This window comes from Oryctolagus cuniculus, chromosome 15 (assembly GCF_964237555.1).
Source record: "Oryctolagus cuniculus chromosome 15, mOryCun1.1, whole genome shotgun sequence".
In the NCBI taxonomy this organism is placed as follows: Eukaryota; Metazoa; Chordata; class Mammalia; order Lagomorpha; family Leporidae; genus Oryctolagus; species Oryctolagus cuniculus.
Window position 1 is genome coordinate 43581966 of NC_091446.1, and position 13345 is coordinate 43595310.

The 13345-nt window shown below is 42.5% G+C and overlaps 1 protein-coding gene across 16 annotated transcripts in view; it reads left to right on the forward strand.

Annotated features, from left to right (window-relative positions):
• Positions 1-13345, forward strand: part of SGMS1 (sphingomyelin synthase 1) — a 337794-nt gene that overhangs the window by 307939 nt on the left and 16510 nt on the right. For all 16 annotated transcript variants that reach the window (XM_051823915.2, XM_051823912.2, XM_070057669.1 and 13 more), the window contains one exon: positions 4504-4621. In XM_051823915.2, coding sequence (XP_051679875.1) covers positions 4504-4621 — 118 coding nt within the window. The remainder of the gene's footprint in view (positions 1-4503; positions 4622-13345) is intronic.

The window sequence follows — 13345 nt, forward strand, 5'->3', positions numbered from 1 at the left end:
AAATTTGGCAAAACAGTTGCTGCTGTTTATACCACCCCTGAAGAAATATATCAGTTAAAAAAAACACACAAGGTTTTAGTTGTGTGGTCATTGGCTCAAAAGAAAATTACTTTGTTTTTCTAACCTCTTGCATTTAGAAGCAAATGTTTAAAGAAAGTATACGTAATGAATAGCCCGATGCCCCATTCTTGGTCCTATTTCATAGCCTTTCTACGTATTTCTAGTCCATTTCTCTGATTCATAAGCAGTGTCCATTTCCTCCCCCTCGCTGTTGAGGAAGCTAATTTTGAAGGACATTGATCGAGATGGCCAAGGTCACTAAGTGTTAGAGTTAGAGCCGGCATCTGAGTACAGACACAGACACAGCTCGATGATGCATTGCCCGTGTTTCACGTACCGAAGTCACTGGCTAAGTCGCACACCGGCTTTCCCGGCGCTGCCTGAATTTCCGTCTCCTCGTCTCTGGGTTCCACTGCGTGTGCTCTGCCTCGTGTGCTGCCCCGGGTTTTCAGTTGTTGTTTTGTTCCACTGCTGTATAGCGGAGCCAGTTTGTTTCTAAAAGCCACAGCTTCCTTAAACAGCTCAGAGACCAGGTCTGAGCATGAAGAATTGGTCTGTCTGCCTGTCGTGGAGTTGTTGGAAGAGACAAGTTGTGTAAAACAGACCTCCCGTATTTTAGTCTCACTCCAGCACCTTAGTTTCTTTCACCATTTGTATGTTAGAATTTTAGACTGTCGTACCAAACACCAAAAGCATTGTAGTACTGCTGTTTACCTTATTTGTTTGTTTGTTTGTTTTGAGATGGAGGGAGGGAGGGAGGTAAAGAGTGAGGGAGTGACAGACACTGATAGAGCCCCCATCCACTGGTTCACTTCCCACAGGCCGGGTCTGGCCAAAGCCAGGAGTCGAGAACTTTGTCCTCCCACGTGGGTGTCAGGAACCCCAGTATTTGGGCCGTCACCTGTCACCTCCCTGGGTGCACGTTAACAGGAAGCTGCAATTGGGAGTGGACTTGAGAATCCAACCAAGTACTCAGATGTGGGATACGGACATCTTAACTAACGTCTTAACTGAACCCACACCCCTACCACTGCTGTTTTAAAACTAATCTCAATCAAGTGCTGAGCACTTTTTCCTTTTTGAATAGGGGATATTTAAGATATTTAAGTCACCTGTACTGGAAATAATCTACCATTATAGCAAACCTTTATACTCTATAGAATATTAGTACTTGTACTCATCTTCCCTTGACATTAGATTTCATAGGTGTTTTTCTTTGCTCCCAGAAAAAGTAGTAATGAACATGTGCCCTAAAACAAGTTTGGGAGAAGAATAGCTAACTAGCCAAGCATAGGTCCCGGAGAAGTAGTCACTGTAAAGTGTGAGCAGCTGGGAAGCAGACTTCTCCCCAGCATGAAAGGAGAGGTGTGCATCACAGCAGAGTATCATATGCTTCTGAGAATTCCATCATGCATCTTCTGTTTTGGCATTTGCTTCAAGCCTAGTAATAGCTCATTAGTATTTCTTCTGTGGTTTTCTTTTAAAACACATGTCGAGCTTTTAAACTTTTAAGTAAATAAGAATTCTAAATGTATGAGATTTTTTGGTTAAGGGAATGAATACCCACAGTTTCATACAATTCTTTGAAACACTTTTTTGCTCTGCCTTTTTAAGTTTATGATAACAGATTGTTGTTTAACCTAAACAAAAAGGTTTTGAAAAAAAAAAGATTTAAATAAATTCCAGAGATCAAAAATTTGTTAGAAACAGCCTCATCCAACTTGTTACCCTGTTGTCAACATTGACAAATTCACATGGATAACTTCATTTGACTTTTTCACTTCAAGTCAAATATTAAATGGGACTGAGCCATCAATATTTTCCTTTTATTTACTTCATTCTCAGATAATTCTGAAATCATTTCATTGGTACTCACATGTGATTCAAATTTGAGATAAAGAAATAGTTTTTGGGGGCCAGCACTATGGCGTAGTTGGCTAAGCCTCCACCTGTTGCGCCAGCATCCAAAATGGGTGCCAGTTCATGTCCCAGTTGCTCTTCTTCTGATCCAGCTCTCTGCTTATGACTTGAGAAAGAAGTGGAAGATGGCCCAAGTGCTTGGACCCTTGCACCCACATGGGAAACCCAGAAGAAGCTCCTGGTTCCTGACTAAAGAAAGGCCCAGCCCCAGCCATTGGGGCCATTTGGGGAGTGAACCAGCAGATGGAGGACATTTCTCTCTGTATTTCCCTCTCCCTGTCTGTATCTCTACCTCTCAAATATATAAATAAATCTTTTTTTTTTAAAAGGGTAACTTCAAAGAACAGAAGTATTTATTGGGGTTTATATCTATCTTTGTGTATGAAATGATCAGGCAAAATTATTTTAAGCTCACAATCTTTCCAAGTGCAGTAATTTTATTATCCTTCCTTTTAAAAAGTTCAACAGATATAGACTTGACAATTTTTTCCTGAGCATTTCTTTTTTTTTTTTTTTAAGATTTATTTATTTATTTGAAAGGCGGAATTAGAGGCAGAGAAAGAGAGAGATCTTCTATCTGCTGGTTCACTCCCCAATTTGCCACAATGGCTAGAACTGTGCAGATCCGAAGCCAGGAGCTGGGAGTTTCTTCTGGGTCTCCCATGCAGGTGCAGGGGCCCAAGCACTTGGGCCATCTTCTGCTGCTTTCCCAGGCCACAGCAGAGAGCTGGATCGGAAGTGGAGCAGCCGGTACTTGAACTGGTGCGCATATGGGATGCCAGCCCCTGTCCTGAGTGTTTCTTGTATAGTTCAAATGAGATTGCAAACAATTCCTACTTGTTTATAGAGGATGGCTAAAGGGGATATTTTGTTTTTAAGAAAGATGACAATTATACTGTGCAACTCATGGTTGTATTTCTTTGTTGGTATTCTCAACAGAGGCATTTATAGACTAGAATTTTTCCTCTGGTATTGTTCCTCATTATATTGTTCAATTATAAAGTGCTTTTCATTATACTTGAAATTAGAGACCTGTACCTTTCTAAGACAGCTTAATGTCAATAGCTTCTTGTGTCTGGAGGTGTCATACATAGCTTCACTAGAAGAAAATAGACCACTTCCATGGTAAACAGTTCTGACCTAGTGGTAGAACTCTAGTTAAGGTGATGAAATACCCAAATTCTTCTCAAAAAGCCCAGTGACATTACATGGACTGAGTAGGTTGGAATGTGACATAGATATAGTTGCATGCTTTTTTAAATTTCTTTTTTTTTTTCACTCAAGTAATGTAGCACTTTGTTCCTTTTGTTCAAGTGAGACAAATGCTCCTCTCGCTACCATACTGAGTAGGCATGCCTGTCCTGCATAATAATGTTCCGATACCATACAATTACAGAGTGACTGAATGCTGAACATTGTAAGAGGAAGGCCTATCTACTCTTTCTGAATTTTTCTTGTTTATTTAACTCAGGTGGTCTTAGGCCAAGGAAAACTCGAAACGAATTCCCCAAGCTTGAGGAAGAGGAGACCCAGAGGATAGTGATTCTGGCCTGGCCTGTGGTTGAACAGAATAGGAGAAAGGGAGAGAAGGAAAGAGTGTTCTTGTCCAGGATTCACTTAGGTTTACCTTCATGAGATTAAGTAAATTGATATTCATTAGGAGAAGTTATCAGACTCAGTATACATGTTTACATGTATATACAACATAATTTTAATGCAAACCACTTACAAAAGTATTTCTAATTGTTGTTTACTTTTGTATTCATCCACATAACTTACACACTTGATAGCTACCATTTATACCTACCTTATGGTAAATATTTTCCATCCATTATTTTTAATGCTCTTAATCCTATTTTACTGATAAGGAAATTGAGATTTAGAGAAGTTTTCTGTCATGCAGCCATGTAGTATGTAGGGATTAGGATGGGAGTTGGATGTTGTTGAATAGATTCTTTTCTTGGCATCACCTTGCCTCAGATAATCAGTGTCAGTGTCTGAAGTGTGTGAGTAAAATTTCTTAATGACTTTGACTTATTAAATGGCATAAATGTTTTAAATTCTCATTCTATTGTTACTCAGGTTTTCTGAACATCTTCCCTCTTATGACAGAAAAACTCTCTAAATGTGTAGCTGTAGATACTCAGTGGGCCTGACCTGACAGAGTGGGGTCCACTTGTGTATCAGTTGAATGTCAACTCAAGATAACATTTAACGTTTCATGAAACCCAAGCACAACTCATGAAACCCTCATGCAACCTGGGCAGTTGACAGTGGTTTAAACTCTTTTGGCCAGTAAGTATTTTTTTAAAAATCACACACACACACACACACACACACACACACCCCTCACATTATTCTCAAACTCTGTCTTAATCTATTTTGTAGTTGTAGCATTCTGGTTTCAAGCTTGCAAGTAGTTTTTTTGGATTTGTTTGTCTTTTTGGGTCATTGCAAACATAAAGTTAATGAACCTGCAGAACTTCTTGACTGAGAATCTGCCCTGTTTTTCCCTTTTTCTAGGTCTATTATTAGCAGAAGATTTTTCTGCATAGTTGGCACGCTGTACCTGTATCGGTGTATTACAATGTATGTAACCACACTCCCAGTACCCGGTATGCATTTCAACTGTTCTCCGAAGGTAAATTATTCCTCACTGTAATTTCCTTTCTGTTTTTTTCTCCTTTTTCCCTGGGATTCTCTAAGGCCAAAAGTGAAAATTTCTTTAAAATACAGTCCCTCCATTCTCATTTTGGAGTGTTAGTGAGCAATGGGGCCAGGCAGCCTCACCCATCTCACAATTTCCAAGTCCTGACACTGCTTCCCAGCTGGAGAAATTTGTGGGCTAGTTAGCATGTTGAAAGCAGTGGAGCTTTGTATGTGGGTGTAGCACTTTGGTTTCCTGCCAGACTTCTAAAATATCATTCACTCCCCTTGACACAGATCCAGAGCCTTTGTGTGCTTTCTTCCTCTCTTAGATGGAAAGCTCAGTTTCAAATGATTTTTTTTCTTTTTCCTTCTATTAATCTCCACAGTAGAGCAAGCAGGAGAAAAATATCCATATGCCTTTGCAACACTCCACCAATTCATATAAGATCACTATTGTCAGGAGGTACCTTTTGCCTTGTTGATCTTCTCTAGTAGGATAGAAATTTTTTAAAAATAAACTTTGTTTCTCACTTACAATTTCTAGCTTCCCATCAGATCCCCATGGCACTCTTTACCCCCTAACATTTACTTTGGAAGGATTTTTAACTAGGGAGCTGGTTGGAACTTTATGAAATAGCAAAGGTTGTAAATTTTAAAATGTTTGCATACATTAAAACTTGGTAATGCAGTAAGAAACAGAAGAAACTAATTTCTCGTCTTGATGGTAGCAGGAGAAAGCATGGAACACTTTGTTGTGTCTGACATTATTTCTTTGTATTGCACCTGTATTGGCAAAAGAGCCGGACTCTTTCAGTCTCCTTCAGTCTCATTCCTCTGTGCTTTTGTACTTTCTGGAAGAAACTTTCTTTCCTTCCTTCTTTCTTTCTTTCTTTCTTTTTTTCTTTTTTTTTTTTTTTTACATTCTTTCTGATAGGAGCTTTGGAAATGGAGCTGAAAAAAACCTCCCTGAAGTTTTGAAGTGGTGTCGTGATCATAGAAAAAGTTGGGTCCCTTTAGTTTGTGTACTGTGGTCCTCCTTCCTTCCTAGAGCTATTTTTGTGCCTCCACAAGTGGCTAGATTCTGAACTCTTGTCTGTTTTTTGTCAAACGCTGCTTCCTTTACCCTAGAGAAGCTGTCATGGAGAATGAATGTTCCCAACATTCCTTTCCTCTGTGTCAGCAGTCCTGCTAGTCTCTATCTCCTGCTGTTTCCTGAGCCCTTCCGAAGAAGCCAGCCTCACATCTTTTTCATCCTCTATGAAAGCTTTCAGGCACTTGCTCATCTTCAATTCCTGGGTCGCAGGAAATCTCATGGTATCATTGAAAATTCGGTGATGTAGGCTCCCGCTGGGAGGCTGGCTTGATAAAAGCAGCATTTTGTCGGTAGTGAACCGACGTTGTTGACACATGTCTAAGTTCAGTGCAGCTACATTAAAAAGTCTGTGCATTGGGAAATTTGACTGCCAGGGGATAGAATGTCAGATGTGGGTTCTGGCTAAGTACACACTGAAGACGGACTCAAAAGTTGAGGGGCTGTGCTATGCAGCCCTTCTGCTTCTCTTGGTCTGGCCCTATTGCTTCGTGAGAACCTCTGTACTTCCACCCAGTTGCTGTTAGGGCCCAGACTTTGGTGAACCTTTAGGCCGTGAGCATGAATCACTGGTCTATCTCACCAAGATCCTGTGGCTATGAATAGCTTGTGGTTGTCTTGATAAAGGCAGAGGTAACAGCAGGAACAATGCACAAATGCTCAACTCAAATGTGTCATTTATTTATTGTGTTGCCAGAAATCCCCACTGAGCCCATCATTCCATGACAGAAGGGAGTGAAATACTAGCACATCCCAGCAAAAATTAGTGTTTAAAACTCACTAAATCTGATTCCCTCTTTGGTAGAATAGGACTCTTGGAAGAAAGGATTCGGGATACAATTTCACAATTCTAGAAAGTTTTAAATGTACACCAAAGTGGAAGAGCTACCATCAGGAACCCTCGTATGCCCAACAGCTAGATTTAATAATTATAAGTAAATGTCTATTTTTTCTTTTTCTTTTTAAAGTATTTTAAAATAACTCCCAGGCAACACTATTTCATTTCTGTGTAAGTATGCATCTCAATACTGTGAACATTTTATTGCATAGTCATAATGCTAATGGTATTCAACCAAAGTAATACTAATTCTTTGATATCCACAAATACCAGTTCATGGAGAATACTGATTTCTAAAATGCCTTTTGAATTATTATTAAAGTTCGTTTAAATAAATTAGAATCTAAAACCTTTACAACTGCTAGTTCTGTCTCTTCAGTCTTCAACTCTAGAGCAGTCCTTCTCCTTTTTTCCTCCCTGCCAGCAGCTTGTGGAGATCAGATCAGTTGTCCTGGAGAACATGTGGTACGCTTAACCTGTTTGTTTCATTATGGTGCCAGTTAGCTTGTGCCTCTTTCCTCCATAGTTCCTCTGAATTGCAGTTTGGCTCTGGAGATTGAATTACATTCAGTAATTCAGATTACATTCAGATTCCTTTTGCAGGTAGATTGAAAAGATGTCCAACAAAGAGTTGGAAAAGGCCTTGAAGGCTGGGTACTGCCCCATGCTTGGCAAGTCAAGCTTAAGAAATCAGCAGTCAGGCAAGGAATCCGTGCTGACTGGAGATCAGTGTCAGAGGGAAGAAGGGCAGTACTTGAGAGAGAATTCAGAGACCAGCTTTGTGTAGTTGACAGTCTTACCTGGGTCTTAGAGAACCAGAACCGAAAGGAATTTTATTACAAGGCACTCAATCCAATGTTCAGCTTGATATCCACATCATTAATGTCTCTCAGAACCATTGCATGGAGGATTGGTGTGGATTAAGCTACCACCTGCAGTGCCAGCATCCCTTGTAGGTACTGGTTTGAGACTGGCTGCTCCACTTCTGATCCAGCTCACTGCTAATGCAACTGGGAAAGCAGCCAAAGATGGCCCAATGCTTGGGCCCCTGAACCCACATGGGAGACCCCAAAGAAGCTCCTGGCTTTAGACCGGCCTAGCTCCAGCCACTGTGACTATTTGAGGAATGAACCCACAGATGGAAAATCTCTCTATCTCTCCTTTTCTCTCTGTTTCTCTGTAACTCTGTCTTTCAAATAAAATAAACGAATCTTAAAAAAAAAAAAAAAAAAAGAAAAGAAAGAACCATTGCATGGGAAAGGGGACTTATTAACCCCTCTAAAATACAAACTTATCTAGTACTGAAAAGAACACTGAGGTCGGGGTTAAGGTGGTCTTGTGAGACCACTTACTAGCTGTGTGGCAGATGCGTTGGGCAGGTCTTTTAAACTTTTCAGCGCCTCAATTCTTTTATCAGCAAAAACAAACAAACAAACCAAAAAAAAAAAAAAAAAACCAAACTAATGGCACTTAAAATCTGTCTTAAGGAGTTGTCAACTTGAAGGGAGACAGTATCCAGGGGCACTGTCGATATAAGATGCCATCCAGAAATCAGAAGGGAACTTGGGGTTGTCGTCCTGCCACAGTCCCTTCAGTCATCCAGTGGGAGCTGATGTAGCAAGCATGTGGGTGTTTGAGTTGCTTTAGTGAGAGAGTAGAGCAAGGTAGGTAAAGTTCCTGCCTTTGTGGAAGCACCTTGAAATCACCAGTCCAGGGGCCGGTTCTGTGGCGTAGTGGGTAAAGCCACTGCCTGCAGTGCAGACATCCCACATGGGCGCCAGCTGCTCCACTTCCCATCCGGCTCTCTGCTATGGCCTGTGAAAGCAATGGGAAGTGGCCCAAGTGCTCAGGCCCCTGCACCCATGTGGGAGATCCAAGAAGGCTCCAAGCTCCTGGCTTCAGATTGGCCCAACTCCAGCCATTTGGGGAGTGAGCCAGTGGATGGAAGAACTGCCTCACTCTCGCTCTCTCTCTCTCTCTCTCTCTCTGCCCCTCTGTAATTCTGCCTTTCAAATAAATCTTTTAAAAAATCACCAGTACAGACTTGTTCCCCTTATTTAATCAATTTCCAAATGCTCAACCACTGGTTCTAAGAATGAAGAGACAGATTGGAGTAATATTTAAGAGGACAGATGGGTTCAACCTGGTAGAAGGTTCACATAGGGAATGAGAATTGATGGGAAGATTTCAGAGACTGATTTTATCACTGGGGTGATTACAGGTTGGGATGAAAGGGACTAGAGTCTTGGGTTAAGCATGCAGAGCTGAAGGTACTTGTGAAACAGTTAAGTGGTATTGTCTAGGACAGTAGGCAACATAGGTCTAAAGTTGAAGGGAAAACTAGGGCTAGAAACTAAATGTTTGTGATTTGTGATCATCGTACAATAGAGAGAGGTTCAAAGCTGTGGGTATGAAATAGATGGCCTGGAGATTGGATACGGAAGGTATGGCGCTTTCAGTATGGAGTATCTCATGATTTGAGACACTATTTAAGACCTGCCAGTTGGTAGATACTCTGACATTACTCAGTCTCCACCAGACCATGAGGCGAGAGATTGGACCTTTAGAATGTGACTTTTTGAAGTCACATGAACGTAAGCTTTGTTCCACCATCAGGTATTCCCCTTAATTGTAGTATACCTACTGTTTTTCTCCACACCAAGTCTCAAAACACATGAGTTCTAAGAAGAGTGCTCCCACAAATATGCAATAGTAATTATGGAAATTGGTCTTACTCTTCATTCATCTTAGAGCAGATCACATCACAAAATGTGACTGCTTGGAGGAATTATCATGGTGAGATGATCAGGAGGGATGGAGGATAGGCCTCCCCTCCGATGGCACTGCAACAATGATGAGCCGCTGGGCGGCGTGGAAAGGGAAGGAGGCGTTTTCATTTCCCTGATGATGAGTTTCTGGGAAGTGCTTGTGCTGTTTTCTAGGGAGCATACATGCAGGGCTGAACTGGAGCTTGCCAAGATTTTGATTCCTTCATTAGCCCGCATTAGTCTCATTACAGCTCTTCTCCCGGGAGCATACGTTCTGTCCTAAAAACAACCCCTTCTCTGGTTACAACTGTGAACATTTATGATTCAGTAAAGAAATGAGACAGAAACATATAAGAATTCTTTGGTATTCAGAAATTTCCAATGCAAAGTTTTTATTTTGTTTTAGCAAACTCCTTAAAAAAAAATACTCACCCAGTCCCCAGATACAGATAGCTTAATGCCAGTGGAAGAAGAGGAGTAACATAGTTTTCAAGTCAAGTTTTAAGAATCACATGAGTTCATTTAATACTAAGCAATACTATAATACATTCTGTATTTTGGTCTCCATGGTGACCTTAGATTTGAAAACCTTGGGAAAGAGATTACGTTCCAGCAAGAGCACTTAGCTGGCTGATGCATTAGTCTGCCATGGAGTTTCTGGTGACATTCGCTTCATCTTGAAAGACTGATTTTTGCCCTGAACGCATGAACACAGCCCACTTTCGGACACCAGTCACGTGTGGGTGGCAAATGCAGCGGCAGAAAGGCCCCGGTTGGTATTGCTCTCTGCCGCTGTCTGCTCTTGAACGGAGCGCGGATTAGGGCAATACGAGCCCGCCAGCTGAGCTGCAGCTGAGCAGTGATACACTAATCATCAGCCTGCCAGGTCCCTTTGCTGGCAGGAGCTGAGGCTCACAAGGCAAAAGCCTCGCTTCCGTTCAGGGCTTCATCACCTCCTCTCCTTGCTTCTTCCTTTATCAGGTGGCAGTTGGAATATTCCAGGTGCCCTTCTCACTGACAGATTTGGATATTCTGATCAGCTCCTGCTGACCCTTTCAGAGCCTGACTCCTGTTCCATTACCAAAATAACTTCATGCCATCTTTGTGCATTGAGGAACTGAAATCACCAGTGCTTGGTTTTATCTAATTTCCTGCTTGCCTCCTAGTTTCTTTTTTTTTTTTTTTTTTTTTTTGACAGGCAGAAAAGGTCTTCCTTTGCCGTTGGTTCACCCTCCAATGGCCGCCGCGGCCGGCGCGCTGCGGCCGGTGCACCGCACCGATCCGATGGCAGGAGCCAGGAGCCAGGTGCTTTTCCTGGTCTCCCATGGGGTGCAGGGCCCAAGCACCTGGGCCATCCTCCACTGCACTCCCGGGCCACAGCAGAGGGCTGGCCTGGAAGAGGGGCAACCGGGACAGAATCCGGCGCCCCTACCGGGACTAGAACCCGGTGTGCCGGCACCGCTAGGCGGAGGATTAGCCTAGTGAGCCGCGGCGCCGGCCCGCCTCCTAGTTTCTTAATATCAGTACCATTTTCCTCTTTATTTATTCTCATTTTTTTCTATTTATTGCATATAATTTCTTTTTTTTAATTAATTTATTTATTTGAGAGGTAGAGTTACAGACAGTGAGAGGGAGAGTCAGAGAAAAAGGTCTTCTATCCACTGGTTCACTCCCCAAATGGCCACAATGGCCAGGAGTTTCTTCTGGGTCTCCCAGGCAGGTGCAGGGACCCAAGGACTTGGGCCATCCTCCACTGCTTTCCCAGGCCACAGCAGAGAGCTGGATCGGAAGTGGAGCAGCCAGGACTCGAACCAGCACCCATATGGGATGCCAGCACCACAGGCGGAGGCTTAGCCCACTGTGCCATAACGCCAGCCCCTGCATATAGTTTCTGATAACCTTGCCCATCCCAAGTCTCTTCTTCACTTTCCCTTTTTTCTTTCTGTATGAAACCATTTCTGTCTCTTAAAGGTTATTTTTTTTTCCCATTGTAAACAAAGCACATGTTCATTATCAATACATTGAGAGAAAAATTTTTGGAATCACTCATGGCTCTATATACTGCTAATACTTCAGCATATTCGTCCTTTAGCACATTTCTTACATGATTCTGGTCATACTATCCATACAATTATTATTCCTGTCTCCTTATATTTAACATTTGCTACATACGTTTGTATATAATTATGTAGACCTTAACGTTTCTAAATGGTTTCCTTACTGAAGGGAAGATACCACCATTCTCTGGGAGTGTGAGGCAGGCAGAATATTGACCTGATTTCATTTGATGAACAAGCAAGTTGCTTATTTTCTAAACATTTCTGGAGAACTTGCTTTTTATGGACAATACTGATTAATTTTTATTTATTTGAAAAGCAGAGAGACAGAGGGAGAGCACTCCCATCTGCTGGTTCACTGTCCAGATGCCCCCAATGGTGGGAACTGGGTGAGATGGAAGCCAGGAGGCTGGAACTCAGTCCAGGTCTCCCATGTGGGTGGCAGAGATCCAAATACTTGAACCATTACATGTTGCCTTCCAGAGCGGGTGTTAGTAGGAAGCTGGAATTGAAAGCAGAGCTGAATCCAGACACTCCAATTTGGGATGCAGGCATCCCAAGCAGTGTCTAACTGCTGTGCCAAATGTTAGCCCCAATAAGGGTGAATTTTAAGGATACACATACATGTAAGACAAGCATCCCCTTCTCTTACAAATGGACACCCAGGAGCCAGAACTAATGTTTGACTCAGTAGTCACCCTCTGGCTTGTTCAGTTCTCCCTGTAGTAGGTATGTGGAGCTCACTTGCCAAGCAAGCACTATGGAGGTGCCATATGATCAAGGCTCAAAAGGATGAACAGGAGTAAGCCAAGTGGAATGCAGAGAGATGATGAGTTTGCCAGGTGGAGGACATAAAGGTGCAAAAGGGAATTGAGGAATAAGGTGAGGCTGGTTGTGCCTGGGCATGAGGTCTTAGCCAGAAGATAGGGTGTAGCCAGCGGCCATGGGACCCTTCAAAGAAGTTTAGATTTTGAGAGCCAGGAAAGATTCCAGCAGGGGACATTATAGGATCACCGCTGTCTTTTAGAAGCTTATGTCTCCAGTAATACAGATAGTAGGGCACTGGGGAAGGGTGCAGGGAGGAGCCGGACTTACAGTGCTGCCAGATTGTGCCCACCCATTTTGTGCCAAATACGATTCTAAATGTCTTGTCATTTCATTCCTGCAATACTGAGTGGGGGGAAATTGTACTTGGTTCAGAGATACTGACCTGCCTCAGGCCTCAGAGGTGCTAAGTGGCAGAAGCAAAAAGATGGACCAAGTGTCTGTTCTTGTTTCTCCCCTTGAGGAAGATAAGCGATACTTTAGCATGGCTGCCTGACTTAGAGGTGAGGAAGGCCCAGACAGGGCAGAGAGGGGTGAGTTTGGGAGACGCTGGGAAGGTGAGAACAACAGCTGTCTAGTGTGAAGAGGCCACCAGAGTCAAAAGCATTCACTGAGGAATCCCAGAGAGCCTCAATGGACAGCGTGTGAGTGTGTGGGAAACATTATCCGGGCTGTCGGAGTGCAAGCGGATGGACAGCGGGCCGCTGATCGGGGGCAGGCTGCCAGAGCTCCCAGGCACCTCAGGGCACCAGTAGGCTCCATTCGGAAGCTATGCTGTCCTGTTGGAGAGGCTCCCATTGGCTACATTTGAGACATTTGAGCATCGCCATGAATAATGACAATGTGGAATTATAATAAATAATTGAGAATTAGGCTCTTTGGAGGAAAAAAATCAACTAATATAAAAAAATTGTAAAAACGCTAGTTTGCAATCGTAGTAATAATTCAAGAGTCATAGTTCATAGTCATTAGTGGATGCTACTGAGTAAAGGGTTAAAAATCATAATATTTACATAACTTCAAAACATCACAAGTTGCTTATTAATTATTCAGAAATAAATGTATGCACTTAGGAGAGAAGTCTGTTAGGCACTTCCATAGCCAAATGATCAAACCAGTGGCCTGATGGATGACTTCC